At 35.1% G+C, this 21,395-nt stretch overlaps 1 protein-coding gene across 2 annotated transcripts in view; it reads left to right on the top strand.

Moving 5' to 3' along the window:
• Positions 1-17,342, top strand: part of LOC148942872 (unconventional myosin-IXb-like) — a 251,047-nt gene extending 233,705 nt beyond the window's left edge. For both annotated transcript variants that reach the window (XM_089102722.1, XM_089102721.1), the window contains 5 exons: positions 345-555; positions 3,435-3,696; positions 5,480-5,626; positions 7,569-7,716; positions 12,820-17,342. In XM_089102722.1, the coding sequence (XP_088958848.1) occupies positions 345-555; positions 3,435-3,696; positions 5,480-5,626; positions 7,569-7,716; positions 12,820-13,151 (1,100 nt within the window). In that variant the 3' untranslated portion in view covers positions 13,152-17,342. The remainder of the gene's footprint in view (positions 1-344; positions 556-3,434; positions 3,697-5,479; positions 5,627-7,568; positions 7,717-12,819) is intronic.
• Positions 17,343-21,395: the final 4,053 nt, after the last annotated feature.

Genomic DNA, 21,395 nt, shown 5'->3' with positions numbered 1-21,395 from the left:
AATAACTTATTTTAATGTTTCCGCTGGGGTTGAAATTACAGGAATCACTGCTTTATTTTATGGTTGTATATTTTACATACTCCGGCTATACTACCGCTATTAACAGTTCATTCCGACGCCTGGGGAATGGAACCGCGCACACTCCTCCCCCCCCCCCTTTTTTCTTGCTTTACGTATTGTAATCACCATTTATATTTTTCCTGCCTTAGATATTACTTCGTACAAGTCTCTGGTTTTACCCCCTCCTCCCCGAAACAAAAAGAAGTTCGATTATGATTATAATTTTAGACAGAATTCATTTTGCAAAATTTATGCTTAATTTTGATGCTTTTGATTCCTTTCAGATTACCCTGTACATGTACTGACATCAGTTCTCAAATCTTACCTTCGTGAGCTACCGGAGCCAGTAATATCAAATGATGTCTACGAAGATCTGTTGAGGGCTATTGATATATCTGATTCAAAGGAAAGAGTTTCCACACTGTTTACAACTTTGAAAAAACTACCGCAGGCAAATTATGATCTAATGGAAAGATTAGTGTTTCACCTTGCAAGGTAAGTTTCATCTTTGGTTTTAATTTCACTGGCTGTTTTTCCTCAATTTTATTATTATTGTTGCATAACACAGAGCGTCCCAATAGTCATTTTACTGGCAAAGTAAAACGAACCGAAAATTTCAGTTTGTCTATGAGCAGAATGACAAAAAGATAATACAAAATAAGATATATATGTCAAAAATGTTCTAGCCCAAAAGGGCAAAAAAGGGGCAATAATATAAAAAAAAAGGTTTAAAGAACAAAAATGACCTGAAAACTAGCTAAATGATACAACTAAACAGACAGAATATTGATTGTTCTTTTTATCCTCCAAATCTTCGGTACTAACTTGAACCGGTATTTAATAAAAAATATTTTTTTGAAATAATGCATCTCAGACCAAGATTCACCAAACTCAAAACAGGGTTGCCAATTTGGGTGGGGGGGGGGGGGGCAATTGGTTTCTATATTGTGACTAGCTGTTTGACCAAAGCTATCGACGAAACAACCAATTGAATGGTTTAGAAGTCTAGCATACGTTGCAAGTTTTGGAACTAAAGCCCAAGTGGCCTATCTTTGCTTATCAATTGTAAAAAGATCGTAGTAATGTCTAAACTTCGTATTGGGCAGCCATAAAACGTAAAATACGCAGTTAGGCCTGCATACTTGATAATTAAATAATGGAAAACTACCACAAAAAAAGTGCTATCGGTGGTATTTGATCCGAAAACCTCCTGCCAACTAGACAGGCAGCTTGACCATTAAGCAACCCTGGCACACTGGCAGGTGATTAACACAAATTATGGCTTTAGTGCAACTTTGCTGCTCGTTGTCGTGAAATAGAATGACATAGCTGTCTCTTTGTCGCTAAAGGTGCCGTGTTTCTTCTAGTTATTTTCCAATAATAATTATCAGCTGTGAAGTTTCATAAGAAGGGTGCTTTTCTTTGGTGAATTTGCTAGTGGAGCGCTGTGGTTCTGTTGTCGAGTCTAGGTCCACTTTGTACGGACCTGATTAGACTCAGAATGTTTCTTAAAAATAAAATGAAACTGCTGATTAATTATGACTTACAGAGGAGTTCCAGCTTTGGTCTTATAACATTGCGAACAAATTACGTCAATTATTCATTGATCTTTGCAAATTTTTGCATTATTAGTGAAGTCGTCAAATATAACGTATATACATACTGGTTCAGGGTTCAAGGTTTTATTATTAATACCATATTTACATAACATGTTAAATTCCCGAAAGAGAGAAAACTCGACAGAGTCGGGAACAAAAAACATTTAATACATAGATTTAAATTAATTGTACCTATACTAATATTCTAGTTATAGAGATTTAAACCAAAATCTTCAATTTTCTATTTCAAACTACCCTTAAAAATAAAATACAAAACAATAGGTAACTCATCTTTCCAGACTCCTCAACCAAAAAAAAAAAAAAAAAAAAAAAAAAAATAAAAAAAAAAAAAAAAAAAAAAACCTATCTTTATTCAACTCTTCAACACAGGTACAACATGGTATAAATGCTAATAAAAAAAGAAAAGAAGATTATGGAAAGTTCCTCCATCATCAAAAACCAGTCGTGCATCCAGTGAGCCCGTCAACAAACTTTAAAATAAATATATATGGTAAATAAGAATAACACGGCCCAAAGGAAGGAGGGTCGATTTTTTATTTCGCTAATTGAATTGAAAATCAAGTATTTTGCAGTAGGCATCAAGACATGGCTAATTGTAGGAAAAAAGTCAAGACAGATGATGCGAGTAATAGAGAGGCAAAAATGTTTAAATGGCACGGGTATAATGGTGGGAGTAAGTATGACTCTCTCATTGGACAAATACTTGTGTGTTTAGTTTTTGGAAGGACACGCCCGCCTAGAGTCTCAAACAGGTTGACCAAGAATTTAAAATTGGCATAGGACCATTATATTGTCTGGAATGAGAGGCAAACAAGGCACGCCAGCCTATGGTCTTAGAAAGGTTGACCAAGAATTTAGAATTGACACAGGACCATTAATTTGCTTGGAATAACAGGCAAACAATTGTTTAACCTTTTCATCGTTTAATCGATTATAATCATTTTGTATTTTTGAAATTCTATTTTTATTAAAATTAAGTAGAAGGCGCAGTTAATAAATGAAAATAATTAGTAAATTAATTAATTAAAAAAGTTGTTGCAATTAAGGTTTCCAACATTTAACAACTAGATAAATAAAAGCATGGAGATCAGATTTTTGATAACGAGATAACGAAGTTGTACTTTCAGACCTTGAAAACTGTATAGCCGCCTTTTTAATCAACAGTGAGACTTTTTCGAATTTTTTAACCTGCCTAGAACCCCACCCCCTCCTCCACCTTGTAAAATTATATTGAAATTCTTCCCCCTTAGCCAACTTTTTTCTTTGTTTGAATGGTCCAAAAGTGGGTTATATGGGATCCTCACCACAGAAGTGTTTTTTTTTGGGGGGGGGGGGGGGTGGCCTTGCCCCTTGCGCAGAGATTTAGGGGTGAAAATTTTCAAATAAATAATCTAATGATTATAATCATTTTGTATTTTTGAAATTCTATTTTTATTAAAATTAAGTAGAAGACGCAGTTAATAAATGAAAATAATTAATAAATTATTAATTAACTTATAAATTAAAATAAATAATAATTAAATAACAAATTGAAAAATAATTAAAAAGTAAATTATTAATTAATTTATAAATTGAAGATAATTTTAATACTAAATAAAAAAGTTTATTAAGATCAGGCCCAAAAATTTTGTGGGAGACAGGAGGGGGCGCTAATCAAGATCTTACCAAGGGCGCAAGAGAGGCCAGAACCGCCACTGCCTCACTTAAGGGATTCAACTTGCCTGACTTTTAAATTAGCTCTTTTGTTTTTTTCAGGGTAGCTCAGAATGAAGGAACCAATCGGATGTCGCCAAATGCTTTAGCTATTATCCTAACCCCGTGCATTTTGAGACCTCCCTCTACGATGCCCGCTCAAGACTCATTGGATGCAGTCACTCGACAGACAAAGTGCTTAGAGCTTATATTAGCTGAGCAGGCTAAACGTGTTACAGCAACTATGAGGGATATTGATACTTTGGACTCTGCGTATCATGCAGCCACGAGGAGATTGTCCAACATTAGGTCGTCCAAGTCAAAGGTAGACTATTCTTTTTTAAGCTGCCATATGCATATGGCGTAAACAATGGCGAGGTATACTTTCATTTTTATCTTGACCCTAATAGCCTACTGGATGGCTTTGGACTGGTGATTAGGGGCGCATTCGACAGATAATTTTATAGACTCTTTTTAATGGTGCAGGAAAATGTATATGGTGTGAAGAATAGTAATTTCTAGTGCTATTTTTCCGACGCTAGCAAATTCCTGTTGCTTAGGGTGACGATTAGGAGTTATGCGGCTTTCATAAACTTATTGTGACTGCAACAGGATGAAGTGCTTAAGCCCTCTCTTGAGAAGTTTTGTCTTGAAGACCCATAATGCGAAGATAAACTCGATTGGTCTCTTTTGTATCGGGCCAAATGCAACGCTGCCGCACGGATTATTGTGCGGTTATATCCACTTTGGAGTGTCATTCACGGACTGGGTAGGCTAATCGGTAGGTTAGTCTCAGTGATCTTAATAGCCTTTTTCTTCCTCGGAGTTCTCTTCCTGCTTTGAGTTACAGGCAATTTACCTGCTGCTATTTTTTTTTTTTTGTAGGATGCGTGGCGGATCTGATGGGATGGCTTTCGTCTACTGTTTTTCTATTTCCTATATTTTGTTTTAATCTTACTCAATAATGTCTGTCTGATAGGGTAAACTGTAAGCTTGTTTGATTTAATTCACTAGTTAACTAATAAGTTTTTTTGCAATAATTAGTTAACTTTGAACTCTCTCTCTCTCTCTCTCTCTCTCTCTCTCTCTCTCTCTCTCTCTCTCTCTCTCTCTCTCTCTCTCTCTCTCTCTCTCTCTCTCTCTCTCTCTCTCTCTCTCTCTCTCTCTCTCTCTTGTTTAGTGGAAAGTTGACTATGGGACTACTATTAAGAATTCTTCGTTGTTCGATGTCTACAAAGAATTTCTAGCAAAAAATTCAAACTCGGTGCCTCTATGGTAAAAGGCTTGGCTCTTGCAAAATATGAGGATTCATTTGGGGTTTCCCAGATTGAATGATGAAGCTGTTTATTATAATTGCTCATTCAGCGGCTGTATTTTTAATGCCAAAGTTTACTTTTCTTCTTGTAAAAGAAAACAAGAGGTGTAAAATGTTCGTAAAAAGGTTGATTTCTTGTTATTCAAGATGATTTCGGCCTACTTCATTATTTTGACAGTTTTATACCTCCACTTCCTAAACATGATGCTCTGTTCCTAATGTCTTACTGCTCACGTTGTACCAACTTTGAATTTTCTGCCAAACTTTTGGTACTATTTGCAAAAGCCTGGTAAATTTTCTTAATTCATTTTCTAGCAAATAAAACCCTAAAAGCGAAAAACATAGACTTGTTAGAAAACTAAGCTCTTTTAAATCGAATGCAACTTATATTGATCATCAGTTTGTAGCATAAGATTTAATATTCCTTTAAATTTACTTGTATTGGGTATTGCTCCTTGTTGTATTTCCTAACATAAAACACACCATAAAAAGATAAACCGCTGCGACTATCTTCTGTTTTGAGAAGGGTAAAAATTACAACTTTCACATCGTTATTTTTGAGGACCTTTTCCAGTGATCTGCTGCTTTAGGAAGGACTGTGAAAAATTTTCCTCTAACAAGGGAGTCAAAAATCATGTCAAAACAATTACATTGTTCCTTATTTTAGCATAAGTTTAGTCCAAATTACTCTTTATTTTTGTTATTATTGTTATTTCTTTAAATTAATGTATGGCGAGGGATGAGAATGTTTAAACGCTGTGTTCCCTTATGAGACTTTTTTTCCGTTTTTTAGCTTGAGATGGAGGGAACGCCCTCTAGAGAATCTTCACCTCTAAAACCAATTAATTTCTCCGAAGATGTCCCGTCGACCAGCTATCTGGATCGAAATAATTCACCTGAAGAAGAGGAACTTTTAACACAGCAAATTCTCCAGTTGCGGGTAAGGAGCTCTCTCTCTCTCTCTCTCTCTCTCTCTCTCTCTCTCTCTCTCTCTCTCTCTCTCTCTCTCTCTCTCTCTCTCTCTCTCTCTTTCTCTCTCTTTCTCTTGCTACTTTTATTTACTTTCTTCGTGTGCAATTTTTAAAAATACAGGATTATTAAGAACAGGACTTTATAAGGCCTACATGCAATTCCAAATGAAAAAATACGCAGTTGTTGTTTTTAAATATGTAGCCTAGTAATATATTTTCACAATGGAGAAGACCTCCAATTTCATTTAAGTCCCTCTCTGCGGCTCTTAATTACACTTACACAAAAAGCCTTGGAAAAAAGTTGCAATAATTAATAACTATATTAGTTATCAAAGTCACATGAATAACTTAGTTATAAAAATTTGTATTTAAATTCACAATATTTACAATTTTTCAACAATTCTTTGGTCAAAAGTCAAAATAAGACCATTAAAATTGTCAAAATACCACATTTTCAGCAGTATTTAAGATACACTTACAACTCAGCTTTTTTTGGAGGTAAAGGGTGAATAATACTAGGAGAAATAAAGTGATGACACAAAAAGATGTACAGTTTTCCAGTTTTGTTATCAATAATGGTCTGCCCATCGTGAGAACGGATTGTTCATAAGCAGTTTTTTTTATTAGCAACAAAGTCGTAAGAAGATGATTTCATGAAATAAAATGGATTTTTGTAAAATACAATAAAACGGCAGGGAAAAAATTCTTATTTTAATTGAAGTGTTGTTTTGTAAAAATAATATGTAAAGATTTCAAATCTGTTCTTATGATGATCAATCAAATCTGATTGATCATCAGAATCTGCAAACAACAATTCTATTTATAAGGCACTTTTAGCAACAATTTACTGTGTGCGTTATTGATAACAGCGCATGTAGTAAGTAGTAAGTAAATAAGTATGACGCACTATACCCTTAAGTTCCAAACCGTAGTGCTGATCTTCTTTTCGGGGCTCCTCATCCAGGAAGCACAATGGGGGGGGGGGGAGGGTGCAGCCATCCAGTGCTTTTGCACACCCTTCCTGCTTACCCTATCCAGATTTCTCCTGGTAGCCATTTAAAGCTGGGTCGACTCTGGCTGAGCTTAGAGAGTCACGCCACTGCCCCCCGTCCCCAACCAAGTAACTGGCTACACCAGGAATCGAACCCGTGCCCCTCAGACAAAGGACTCCCAACCCAGCACACCAACCACTTAGCCAGGATTTAGTCCGCTATAAACTCATCGTATTCACGACCAATTGAATTGTGGGTGTATTACTATATTCCCATGTAGATATTGCTTTAAATCATAATATACCCGTATGTCAGATTGCCTTTTACCTTTTTATATCTTTTCGACGTAGTATTTTAGTTTCAAAGCCCACCACCGTTAGCGCTGTAGCCAAAAATTTATGACTCACTATTAGACAACGTACGTTGTTGGGTGTGAGAACATTCTATTGATTAAGAGGACCACGAGAAAACACATTGTATGCGTTGGAAATAGAAAAGCTAGTCCTGATTTTTCGTTCAGTAACAGTTAACCTGATGCATTAGTTAATCCAGTTTGAAAAAGGTGGGGCTAATTTTCTCTCCAAAAACAAGGAATATTGTCATTGGATTTTTAGTGCTAATATATTCTATTGTATACTTTCTATTGTTACAAATTAAAACTGTGTACTTCCAGTCCTACTGCTCATTTAACTCATTCAAGTTTTTTTTAACTGTTTTGATACTTATTAATAATTTATTAAGTTATTTATATTATAAATTATCTATGTTATTAGTAAGTTATATTAGTTACTAAAATACTTTTTTTGGCTGACGCATCGCCTGCTTGCTTAACTTACCTCTCTATTAGCCAACAACGTTGGTTTTTAACATTAGTTACTCATAATTTCCAGCATTAACTAATAGATAATTAACCTTTAAGGAGGATATTGAAAATTTAGCTGCTGTTTTACCATCACTGCCGCGTACATCGTCCGAGGATGACTTATTATCAACTGACCTGGATTTGGACCCATTAGGTAGTCTTGATGAATTACGATGTCCACCTTCTCCTGGATCAGATCTATCTGGTAATAATTCTTATGAATAAACTGAAATTTCATAGTTTTTTTTTAACATATTCTTATTTCTTTGGGGGGGGGCGCAACTTTTCTATGATGATAATGTGAGTGATAATTATGGGTGGAAAAGATCTATTTGGTATTCACTCTTATTTAACATTTGCTTTTTTCAGAAAAAATAAATTTTATGGGTTATTTTTAACTTTATTCCTATTGTTTCAATTTCCGACTTTCCTATGTTAACTATAAGGTAATCTGTCCTGGATCAGGTCTGTGTCATAGCAGCTATTAGTGAAGAATTCTATGTGTTAGAGGACATAAAATTTTTAATTTTTCAACTTGGCTGCATTTTTCTTGTTTATTTTATGTATATATATTTATTACGATTTATTATTATTATTATTATTTCAATCTTTTAAAACTATTGAAGCTCTAAAATGACGTTTTATGCCATGAGTTTTGAGGTATTTCACATGTTTTATAATTGGTTTTTATGAATTTTGTCTTCTGTATTATCTCAAGTATAAATACTATAAAATATTTTTTATTGCCAAAATGATGTTTTTAGACCTCTTAGGAAGTTTTACATTTTCTTATGTTTAATATTGAATTGTTTTTTCTATTAGCTTAGTTTTATATTACTAAATTTTCTTTTTTATGATTTAAGTATACATTGTGAATGAGCTAAAGCTCCAAAATGAAGTTTTATGGTGTTGTAAATGACGTTAACCTCACTTTATATGTCTATTTTTTTTGCTTTTATTGTGGATTTATTTTACTTTTAATAAACTTTTAAGTTTAACACCTAGAAATATTGAAAGCTTCAACATAACCTCTTTTGTGTGGGGAAAATGTATGAGGAGATAGGTATATTTTACTGAATAAAAAAGTTTTTTTTTCAACTGGTAGTAAGGAGCAACATTCAAGCTTAAAACGAACAAATATTATTCCGTATATGAGGGGGGGGGGCTGCTCCTTCCTCAAACTTCACTCTGTATGTCAAAGTTTTTGAGATCCTTAAAAATACTTGTCATTCAGGTTTAACGGCCCTCTTGGTTCAGGAGTCCTTCTTAAACAATTGTGATAAAAAGTCCAACATTACACGCAAAAAACGCAACGCAAAAAGCGTTGGTTGAGCAGGGAACATCCTCCCTTATATAAGGATAACTTTCTGTTCGTTTTAAATTTTAATGTTGCTCCTTACTTGCAGGGAAGAAACTTGTTTCTTTTATTTAATTTCTAACTCTTTTTTCAAATCAAGCTAGGAACCCACCTCCCTCCCCCCGTGTAAAATTTTATTCTGGAAAATTTACTCCTCAAGGAAAATTCTCCCTGTTAAAAATCACCACTTACAGAAAATCCCCCCTCTTCCCCCCCCCCCTCCAAAAAAAAATCAGTATATTATTCTAGTAATAAATACTATATAGTACAGCCAATCTAAGGTTTAACCTCAAATTGCTAAAGTTTTTATTTTGGTACCATTCGAACCGGAAAAAATTTTCTACAAGATATAAAAAATCGGCCAAAATCGGACTTGGCAAAATTGACCGTTATTCATCTTTTCTTCTAAAATGATGACTTTGAAAACAACTTAATTTGTACGTATAGGAAGTCTGTAATTGGTAAAACTGGTACGTAGATTACGAATATGCACTTTTTTTTGTTTTGAAGACTCATGTTCAGTCCCCCCCCCCCTGCCCATAAATCAAGCGTTTATACAGGTCTGAGAACAACATTACGCGAAATTGAATACATACAGAAAAATATCGGACTGCTAATGCAGAGAAGAAGTCTTGTCAACGTCAATTTACCTTTCATCTTCCATTTGGACCTGAGAATTTGATTAGATTGATTAGATCAACTAGTTCCTTTGCAAGATTTGAGTACTTGTGTACTATCTGGAACACACGTGCTATATTATATAGGGAAGATGCTTAAGAAACTAGTCAAACGGGTTTCTTTCAATAGAGAAATGGATTGCAAAGCGTGGTTTGTCATTGGGCTTACAATATTTAAACTATTGCTTTTTTGGGTTTAGGGGGAAAAGGTACCTAGGTTAGGCTAGGTATCTAATATATGCTATGCTTTACCCCCCCCCCCCTCTAATGTGCAAATGTATAGCCGAAATTTGTTTCTAAACTATTTTATTTTATTTCATTAGCATTAATTAAACTTCACTTCTCACGTGTGTTCCAGATAGTATATAAGAAGCAAGATTTGTAAGCAATGTGGCATTCGATGCCATTTCGAAAACAGCTGCAGCGGTCACTATCACATAATTTTGGTGAGAATTTTTCCTTGGTGCCGCTGGAAGATCCGTTAGAATAGGGTTCAGCATGCCGTTCTGGAGCCTCCATCCCCAATTCTCATGATCAAGGGCAGTACTCTGAAGCTCAATCCAATCTTGTACTTGAAGATAGGTTCGGAAACAGTGAAATTTCGCTGCTGCTGAAGTAGGAGGTAGATCTTGGGGATGAACGACAGTTGTAGACGTTGCTACTTTCTGCTGAAATACTCGGTTTCGGCAACTGTCAAGATCGTCATTAGATTTTCCACCGTACAATATATAACGTGTAGCCTCTCCTGCTACTTTAATCTCTCCTTTTGAAGCATCAATTCGAAAAAATGTTGAAGCATTTTCCCTAAACTGTTCGTTTCTCTCAGTCGTTGCTACTTTCTGCTGAAAGACTCGGTATCGGCAACTGTCAAGATTGCCATTAGATTTTCCGGGAGCGCAATCTCTTTGCCAAGTTCATATAGACGGGAGGTTGTGTCGCAGCCAAGAATTGCTTGAGCAAAAGAAAGCAGTTTGCAGGTTCCAATCCCAATCTTCTTAACAGTGGCTTCGATGTCCCAAGTTGCATTTGAAGTGGTTGCCTTAGGCTCACTGCGCAACTAGATCTTGTGGTGCTCAGGAATACAATGATTAAGTAACAACACCAACAAGTCGGTATTGTCACCAATAACTACACACATTTATACATTTTTAATACGTATATTAGGGGGCTCTCCCGCTTGTCAATACCTCGCTCTTTAAGCTAAAGTTCGAATTTTGTTCCAATTCTTTAAAAATGACCCCTTAATCACAAAGGCTGTTATTTAGAATAAATAACTCTTATGAAAGTACTACAAAATCTTTGGCTTAGAGAGCGAGGTACTGACTAGGGGGTGAACCCAATCATACACGTAATATTTTCTGTTCGTTTTAAGTTTTGATGTTAGGCTACTCCCTATTTTCAGTTGGAAAACTTGTTTTTTTTTATATTTAATTTCTGATCTTTTTTTTAAATAATGCTGGGAAATCCGGTGCCCCCTTCACAGCAATGCCCCTTCCCCCTTGAAAACTTCCTTCATGGAAAGATCTTCCCATATAACCCCCCACCCCCCCACTACCAGAAAAAATCTCCCCTAAAAACGTCTGTATACTTCCTAATAACCATTACTATATGTTAACATTGGGGAAAGTTCATAGCTTTCAGCCTTCCCCCCGGGGACTTCGGGGGATTAAGTCATCCTAAAGGACATAGTTATCATATTTTCTAAAGAAAATATGATGATAATTAGTCGAAAGAAATGATACGGATCTATATGAATGACATTCAGGGACGGGGGGGGGGGGACTTTGAGGTGTACGATTATGCTGGTTAATAATTTCTGAATGATTCTTATTCAGAAAAGGTGCAACATATCCACGCTTCTAATTGTACTTATGAACTGTCTGTTTTTAAATTGGCTATTTCTATAATTCTTTAAATAATTGTTACAGAATTAAAAATTAGAATGCAAATAATATTCAGACTATTATTATTTGTACGATTGTTTTTTTGTTTTTTTTTTAAGTTTACTGTCTTATTAAAGGTTTTTTCTGTTGTTTTTTTTATATTTTCATTTCTTTTTACTTATCTATTCTATAACTAGGTGCCTTTGCCGTTAGGGCTGCATGAGTCATAGTGTTCCGAGGGCATATTTTTCGGATTTCTCGACCTTTCTTATTAAAATATTATCTTGAACACGTGATCTGACGCCATTTAGGACTGCAGGGTGAACGATATTGATCGTTTGTGCAGGGGACCACACAAACGATATTGAAAATGCGTTAATTACCTTTCCATCAGTATCTTATTGGGTCCTAGAACATTTGATTAAAGAACGATCAGCCCCCCTTCACGATTAATTTGGCAATCCAGTCAATATGACGCCTGATAAAAATAAAATACATGGGAGACATATCGCTCTTAACTGAGTCAGTGATATTGCTTTGACTATTATTCACAGATTGGGGTGGAGGAGGAGCGTATATAGCTGTGTTGACCTCAGGTTACTTTGCTCTGCGAGGAGTTGTCAGTAGAAATAATAGTAAAAAGTTCTCATGGACCTGAATGAATGAATGAATGATACTTTATTAACAAACAAACTTTCACAACATCAAACTGTCAAATTTGTCCGTTTCTGTCAGGTAGCCTACATTATATATATATATATATATATATATATATATATATATATATATATATATATATATATATATATATATATATATATATATATATATATATATATATATATATATATATATATATATATATATATATATATATATATATATATATATATATATATATATATATATATATATATATATATATATCATTGTCGGTAAATCTTAAATATTGTTGCTCTTCGTCAAGTACATTATAATAGCATACAGCGATGGTCCCGGCTGCCCTGTCAATTAAAAATGCTAACAAACAAACTGACACATTAACAATAGGTCCTTCACATGACACATTATAATTTTCATTTATTTAGGATTTCAACAAATGCTCGCACAAAGATCAGTTCTTGCATGGATACGGTTTAGAACCGGGATTTTTTTTTGTGCTTTTGACCGAGGTAAACCGGGCTTTGGTGGGCAATAAGGGGCTGAGGCTGAGATTACATATTGAAAGCGTGGGTTACGACGCAGATTATTTTCGAAATTAGTACAAAGAGGAACACGTTGGTCTGCCAGTGTAGGGAGGTGGAATTCCTTGAGGAGGAGAATGTAAGGCACTTTGCCCCACATTCTCCTCGTGTGTGATGTGTGATATTAATATTTTTAAATATTTATAGTGATATCTGAAGGATCAAGTCAATATCAGGATACGAAGCGTCGAAAGCTGCGTGATAATGAACAATCCAAAGGCTCTTCCAAAAAACCACCAGAAGAGTCATCAAAAGTGAGCAAGTCCAAAATCAGTTTATCTACGTCAAGTATTGTGAGTCAAATGGTTAAAATAAAAGAAGACGCTATTAAAAAGGCCAAATTCCCTGAACAAAAGAGTGATAAACAATTTATCAAGTCAGCTCGTGTGAGATCTAAAAGTTCACGGTCTGTTGTGCCCACACTCTCAGATACGAGTGTCACGTCAGTGCAAGAGGGAGAAGATGCAATTTTAGTCTGATTGAAAAGCTGGTTGTGCTACCTTTTTGAAAAAGTTTTTTTTTTTTTTCGTCCGTGAATTCCCTCATAGTGATTCGCAAATTTGTTTCGAAGCGTACCGTGTTTTTTTCTTTTTCATTCCTTGGTTTCCTTTTTTATTTAGATAATAACTATGTAATATATCCTATTCGTATAAAATATGCACGATGTTAATATACAGTATGTTTTATCATACCTGCACATTGTGGGGGGAGGCAGTCCCCCGAGATTGATCCTCTTTCCTTGGATAAATATAAAAATAATAGTCCAAACTTTGTTTTGTTTTTATGGTTTGACCCTCTCCCTTCTAGGGAAGCAATCTCCAACTCTCCCCCCTCCCCCTAGGCATTACACCTGTATGTTAAAACCTATGTTATAAATGTATATATCTGTTCATATACTTTATAGTCAATATGCATTAACTGTGAAAAAAAAATGTCATTTAGCGAATATTAAGTTTGACCAATGGCACAGGCTATCACGCAGTCGTACTTTGGATTGCTCTTTTGCTTTCTTTCTGTTGCCGTTTCATTGAATAGGCGTACTCACGGGAGATAGGGACGCAGCTAATAGCCTACTTCATAAATTCTTACTTTAGCCTGCCTTTTTGAGAAAAGGCTATTAGCGTCAGAACGCAAGATCAAATATTCCACCGAAACTTGAATCCAACTCCATTATTTTGTTTTGTATGATTACTCTATTGTTAAGTATCATCACCATAATTTCTTTTCATGATAGATTTTATAATAATTTTGTTATTTATAGTTCTTTCTTTTACTGACACCGTCAATTCCAGTTGCGAATTGGGGTTTTTGGAAATCTCTATTTGTCAAAAAAAAATTTTTTTTTTAAGCATCATAATGCTGTTCGTATATTTTGCACATATATTCAATTATAATGGCCATGTCTCCGACACCACTTTCTTCCTTTAAACTTCTAAATGTATATGCATTTGTTTTAATTTTAGAGGAGTATGAAAAATCTTATTCCCGATGTGACGCCTAGAAGTATATAATTAGGTATAAAGTGGGGGAATTTATCAAATAAAGGTATATGATATAATTGCCAAACAGCGATGCCACTTTTCTATATTTTCCTCTTCAGCCACTAATTTTGGATTCTGATTTTGATGAAGCCAATTTTTTTCTGCAAGTCTGACATTTAATAGGCAGGCTTTTTTTCTACGTTAGAGATGGGATCTTTCGATACCCTAATTTTGATGCTCTACTCTACTGACATCTTTGCATCAGATCTGTTTTTCCTGGCCTTTTCGGTCTTCAATTCATACCTACACAAAACTAAAAGGGATTAAGGTGATATCCATCAACACCTCCCAGATATTGCTTTGAAGGGTCCCCTCCCCCCATAGAATATTTGAAAATTAGTGGCCTACGAGTTTAGTTCTCTTTTCTGGTTTCGACAACCCACCCCTCTTCTTCATAAGGATCAGATGGGTATACCTTTGCCTCTTGTTACCCGTATTCTTGATGGGACGAAATGTGATTGCTGGTTATGTTAGAAGCTTAGAAGCTGGATAGTTACTGTTTAGCAATGGTCAACTGATCTTGTTTAGACTTATTGGGGGGGGGGGGGGTATGTTTCCTATTTAAGGTACTTTCTTACTTCTAAGTTTTGGGATATTTTTAAAAACGGCTTACCTAATTCCGGTCTTACAGGGTTCGAGGGATATTTTGCAGCGTACAGGTTGTACTGTACTTTAGCGTAAAGAAAAAAATCTGATAAACATTTGCACTATTTGTCTTGATAATTTTCTCGACATCTGCAACTAGCAACTACTGTTGGTCTTGACTTGAGACGTCACTAGCCCCAGTATTTGAATAGAGGGGGGGGGGCAGATTTTACTGGCTTGAAAATATCGCCAATTTGAAAATTGGTGATATCATGAGGCTTCGTCTCATAATCTTATGAAGTGGATATAGTGGAATATCTGGCCTAACACTTTGACGAGACCCCATCCCCATTACGTGATGCCTCTAGTCTTGACAGTAAATAATCTGAGGGTTTAATGAATCAGATCATAAGAGGCACGAATATTCCTCGTACCTCAGTAGTTGGTCATAAAACCCCCAGCCTCCCAAAAAATAAAAAAGAGTAGCTTTACTGCTACTCATAAATTTTACTGAAAAAAAAGCGTTTTCAACCTCTTTTTACTTTTTTTGGTTTTTCTGTTTTTATTTGGATCTTTGTTTGGTTTTCTGTGTCAAGATTAATATAGTTTTCTGCTTCTCAAAAAGGTTCTGATTCATGCTCGGGACTAATTGTCCTAATAACCTTGTTTATGTTAAAAGTTTGACTCTTTAATTATTGCTCAACACCACAAATTACTGTAAAAAATTCTTCAACTTTTGTAATTCAGTGCTTAATCATGTTAAAATTGTTATCTAAGTAATTTGAAAATAGGAATAACCTATAAAAACCCACTAATGAAACGTTCAAGGCTTTCAAGGACAAGTAGTTAATCTAAAAAAAAAAATATACACATGCGAATTCTGAAATTGAGGAGACTAACAGGTTTTTATCTTATTTTGTAACTTTCACTTACAAAAAGGTGACTTCTTTCATTGGTTGATTGTTCGTACATTTGAAATCCGCCTAGTACATATAAAATTTGGAGTGTATATACTCTAAACGCTAACTGTAGCGGTTCGAATTTAAAGTATGCTCTTGAATTACTTTTTTTCAAATTTTTTACTCGAACATGCTGCCATGTCTATTGGAAGGGGTTACTTAAATACGTGAAGCCATGTCTGTTTTTTATTTATACCCTTTCTATAAACAACGGCTTTCTTGGCACATTTTCTTTCATATATCAAAGAAAGTAATTCAGGTGAATGAGATTCTAAGAAATCAGCTCAAATATCCATTTTTCTAAATCCCCGAAAGTTTTTATTCACATAGCTTGACTGTTTTCTTAATGATACTGAAAAATCTTTCAGAGATTCAATGTCCAAAACTCATTTAACCTACACAAAACTTCGCTTCAGAACTGTTCCAAAGTTTTGAGTAAGTTCTAAAACTGAAAATGTATCCATATTGTACTGAGATAATAGCACATATTTTCTTTGGTCTTTGAGAAGGTTGGAATCGATGAAGCCCCTGGGAGGGCTTAGGATATAATGAAAAAGGATACTCAGAAGGCATCTGAGTATGCACTCCAAACTCATATTAACCGCAAAACAAACCCCTAATTTTTCATTAGGGCTTGTTCTTTGCCCTTATTATTACTACCCTTAATTAGCGCTTGAGTCCCTCACTATGTTAGTTTGAGCTTTTGTAAATGTGTAAATACACAAATCAGTCGCGCTCAGTTTTTGGGTATAATTGAAATGGCCAAATCAAAAGACATTAAGTAAATAATTACGTTTTGAGAGATCTTCTGATAGGTCGAAAACGATCGAAATACTGTTTTTTTTTTAGTTTTTTTTTTTTTAAATCCTTTGCAAAGCATGCTACTTTTGAGATTTTTTCAATTTGTGCTGTACTTATTGAGTCAATATTACTCATTTTAACAAGCTTTATATGATGAATAGTACAAGTTAACTCTTGACACCTTACAATTTTCTTCAGAGAACCTTGGGATACACTGAGTGAGCCACCGCTATAGGTAATATATCCAAGTAAACGTTTGAATAAATGTAAATATTTTATTTTGACGTAGGCGAGTTGAGTTGCTTGTCTTCAGATTTTTTTTTTTTTTTTTTTTTTTTGTGATTAGAATATTAATCATCCAAAATCAAATTTTTTATGTATATATTCAACCGTTTTAATTTAGATTTGTTGTATCACTTCATTCGTTCGTTAAGGGATTGAAAAAACCTGGATTGAGAATGGGAAATCCGTCAATCGATATTCCTTATATTAACTCATGGGAACAAAATCTTCAAGTTCGTATGAAGTTAATTTTTGGCATTTTGCTTTTTTCTGTATTATTTTTGATAAATCATTATGAACTCAAAAAGACCCTCAAATAGGTTTTTCGAAATAGTTTGAATTTTGTATTTGTCCCTTTATCGCACAGATGGGGTGATGTTTTTTTTATTGGTTTTCTATATTGATTAATGAAGCCTCAGAGCTCCTTAGATGGCTTCTTTTCGATTTGTTCGAAGCTTCATATTTACAGTTCCACGAGAAACTGTCCGGGTTTTACTCTAAGATTTTTTTCGGGCGGGGGGGGGGGGGTTACACAAAAAAAAACCCTCAAAAAACGCATACAAAATTTTTTATATCTATTTTTGTTACGTTTTTATGAGTCAAACAAATATTTCGGGGGGGGGGGTGCGGCCTTGTTTGCTATTTGAAAGTTTCGGCCACTTTTTTTGTCTTATCCAATTTTTTTGTTCTTGTTGACTATTATTGTTTTTTGCTATTTTTTCTTTTCTTTTTGTATTACTCCGCTGTTTCTTACTGTTTACAGTGGGTTAAAAATAAATCAATATCATGCATACCATCACTTTCAATATAAGCTTGTAATTTCACATGTAAATCGCTCAAACCGTGTCTTAATACATAATTTGTTTTGATTTTGGATGGTCTTTTGGTGTAATGACTGAGTAAACATTGATTTTATTGTTATCTGCTATATTGTAAATTAATTTGCTTGTATAAATGGATCAATATCTGTGCCAACTTGTTCATTTCTTTATTTTCCTCTCCTGTGCCTTATCCTCGCTGTGTATTGTTTCAACTTTTTTTTATATAGATTTTAATACTCTGAATATGATCAAAGTTGCTCCGTGTTCATCCTATTGTTTTTACTTTTAAGAAATTCAAGTATTTAGGTTTTGAGCTCTCTCCTGGCTCTCTCCGGAGCTTCTCGGCCCGCCTGATATCTCATTCCTGTGTTTATTCCATAATTGCCTATAATTAGTGGTACTCAAAGTCTCATTAAAGGTATTTCCACAGCAAGTTATTATTACCGCATTTATAAAAGTAACCAATATATTAAGGTTTTAGTGAAAATTTTTTCCCATGGGTAGTGCCACTTAAAGAGCAACCACATCCCCCCACAATTAATACTAGGAAGTCTCACCTGATAAAATTTAATATTAAAAACTTAGGTTTTTTATATACTTTTTCTCCCTAGTAATTCACTCCAGCATTCCTTCTGTACTTGAATACACACATACAGTACCTAATTCAGGGGCGGATACAGGATTTTTTTTAGAGGGGTGCGCAAAATAGGTTGATCCGATAAACCTGCGTTAGGAGCAAGTTTAATTAACGCAAATTTGTGTTAATTAAGTAAATTACACTACTTTAGACTATTTTAGGGAGGCACGCGCCCCCCTCGCCCCCTGGATCCGCCACTGGCCTAATTTGTAATATCATAATATGCAAAAGTGAGCCATCCGCGACTATGTAAAATATTTTCAATGAGAGTGAGGCTCTAAGCAATAGTGATCCAGTGTTGGTTTTCAGAAGTATTTTCTCGGTGTTGTCTCAACGTCTGTGGTAAAAATTAGAAGATGATCATAGTTTTCTGGCCATGGCCTCATAGTTATAGCAGCATGAAGATCAAGGCCCTACTTGGAGGTATTTGGCGGTCTAAAGCAAGTGCACATGGTTGTCGGTTATTTCAGAGAGGCTCGAAGTTTCAGAAAGAGATGGGGTGAAAGAAACACTGAAAGAAATTTTTGACAAATTGTAAAAATCTGTACATTTTTTGGAAAGTATTGTGCCAGCTCCCTCCCGTAAATGTAAATGCACATGCAAAGACCCACTTTCCTGCTATATAATGGTTAAAAGAATTTCTTTCCGAAATGTTCTCAACCCGACGGTGGAGGATTGTGGTTTCAAATTTGTATTCAAGATGAGGCAAAAAATAATTGGTATCAAAAAGGAAATTTCTCTAATATTTATGTGAGCGAGCAAGGAGAATAATACCCTTTTTGAAGAATTTGCACTAGTTTGTACTCTATGAGTTTGTGCAAGAGCTCTTTCAGCTGAAATCTTATGGAAATTTTAATCTACATTTGCCCTATTTGAAATAGGGCTAATTCGCATACTGTTTGCTGCATTGACGCTTTCCCATGTACAGGTAATCTACATTTGCCCTATTTGAAATAGGGCTAATTCGCATACTGTGTGCTGCATTGACGCTTTCCCATGTACAGGTAATCTACATTTGCCCTATTTGAAATAGGGCTAATTCGCATACTGTTTGCTGCATTGACGCTTTCCCATGTACAGGTAATCTACATTTGCCCTATTTGAAATAGGGCTAATTCGCATACTGTTTGCTGCATTGCCGCTTTCCCATGTACAGGTAATCTACATTTGCCCTATTTGAAATAGGGCTAATTCGCATACTGTTTGCTGCATTGACGCTTTCCCATGTACAGGTAATCTACATTTGCCTTATTTGAAATAGGGCTAATTCGCATACTGTTTGCTGCATTGACGCTTTCCCATGTACAGGTAATCTACATTTGCCATATTTGAAATAGGGCTAATTCGCATACTGTTTGCTGCATTGACGATTTCCCATGTACAGGTAATCTACATTTGCCCTATTTGAAATAGGGCTAATTCGCATACTGTTTGCTGCATTGACGCTTTCCCATGTACAGGTAATCTACATTTGCCCTATTTGAAATAGGGCTAATTCGCATACTGTTTGCTGCGTTGACGCTTTCCCATGTACAGGTCTGTTTATTAATCCATGCCTAATTTGAAGGTAAATAGCTAACTCATGTATCCAGATAACGCCGAAGCGTTAAGAAATTTTCATGCTTGAGTTGAGAAAAACTGGTCAAGGGTATAATAAGCTATTTTGAAGCAAAGGGGAAAAGTGGTAAATTATAATGTTGTGTGAGTTATTAAATTAATCTTTACAGCAAAAATATAAACCATCCATAACATGGGCGCCCATAAGCTGAATTCCAGGGGGGGGGGGCAAACCTCGTCTAATTGGCACTTTTAATACAATATAAGAGAAATCTCAGAACAAAAATATAAAAATAAGGCAGCATCATTCAGCCAGGGTGGGGGGCGGGAGCCCCCCCCCCCTGCCCCCCCATATGGGCGCCCATGATCCATAACGAATTGACTCATGGTGTCCGTAAAAGTACCAAGGCATCAAAGTAAGCATCATTTCGCCTGGACCCATCTTAAGTCTATACATGCTTAAAATTTACTAAGATTTTTCTTTAGTCGTTTAAAAATTCTGAAATTTTTAGGCCATCATTTTTCTGTCAGAAATGGTTTAATTGGGAAAATAAATAATTAAAAGTAATTAGTTAAATTTGATAACGCTTTTCACCCTTAAAATTTCAAACGTTTAACCGCATGTTGATTCCCAAAAGCAACTTAACTTTCAATGAAAATCTACACCTTAATCTACTGGGTGCCATATTTTTTTAGCTCATTTTTCGCAGACTTTTAACTCGCGTTCTTTTGTTTAAATTTGGCGCCTACTACGACCAAATCGTAGGTCTTGTCAATTAAAAACAAAAGTCCAAATATTTCCTGATTTTTGAAGATATTTAGGGTTAGATTTCCACTTAACCAATCGAAACAATCATTTCATTTTCACTGCCTTTGGTGTCATAAAGAGTATATGGCAAAGACGGAAATATAGGATTGAGTAGACAGCAAAAAAAGCTTTAATATTCACTCTAACGATTAGCAGTATATGTGGTTCGAAAGGTGATATGATACAAATCATAAATCTTAGAGAGGAAGGAAAAACTGAAAAATACATTTTGGATTTTTCTACTGTTATTGACGTACAACAATGACGTTCGATTCGATTGTTATTGTTTTTGGGACCCAAATAAGATATAAGCATGCGAAGTTACACCAATTGATCGAGCATATGTTTTTTGAGAGGGTAAGTTATAATATCCCTCGGGAAGAAACTGTCACATAACGTGTTTTGAAATGTCATACCCGAGGAAATACGGGTGTATTTCTGTTCTTACCTTTTTTTACACTAAATATAATAAGCACGCCTAGATTAAAGCCGCAATTTCAAGTAGTTCCTACTACCCCCCCCCCCCCCCCTTCATCATTATTGTCCCAAAAGCTTTTGTTGTTAACATAAGTTACATTTTGTTACATCAACATGAGTCTTTATATACAAGCCGATGGTTACTATCCATCCACATCGGATAGTAACGTATATGATCAAAACATCGGTCTTTCTATAAGATTAAACAAAAAACAAGTTTTTTTTAACTAAAAGTAAGGAGCGACATTAAAACTT

This window comes from Artemia sp. Qi Xiang Cuo, chromosome 16, assembly GCF_049724085.1.
Source record: "Artemia sp. Qi Xiang Cuo chromosome 16, ASM4972408v1, whole genome shotgun sequence".
NCBI lineage: Eukaryota > Metazoa > Arthropoda > Branchiopoda > Anostraca > Artemiidae > Artemia > Artemia sp. Qi Xiang Cuo.
This window is presented reverse-complemented; position numbering and strand designations above follow the sequence as displayed.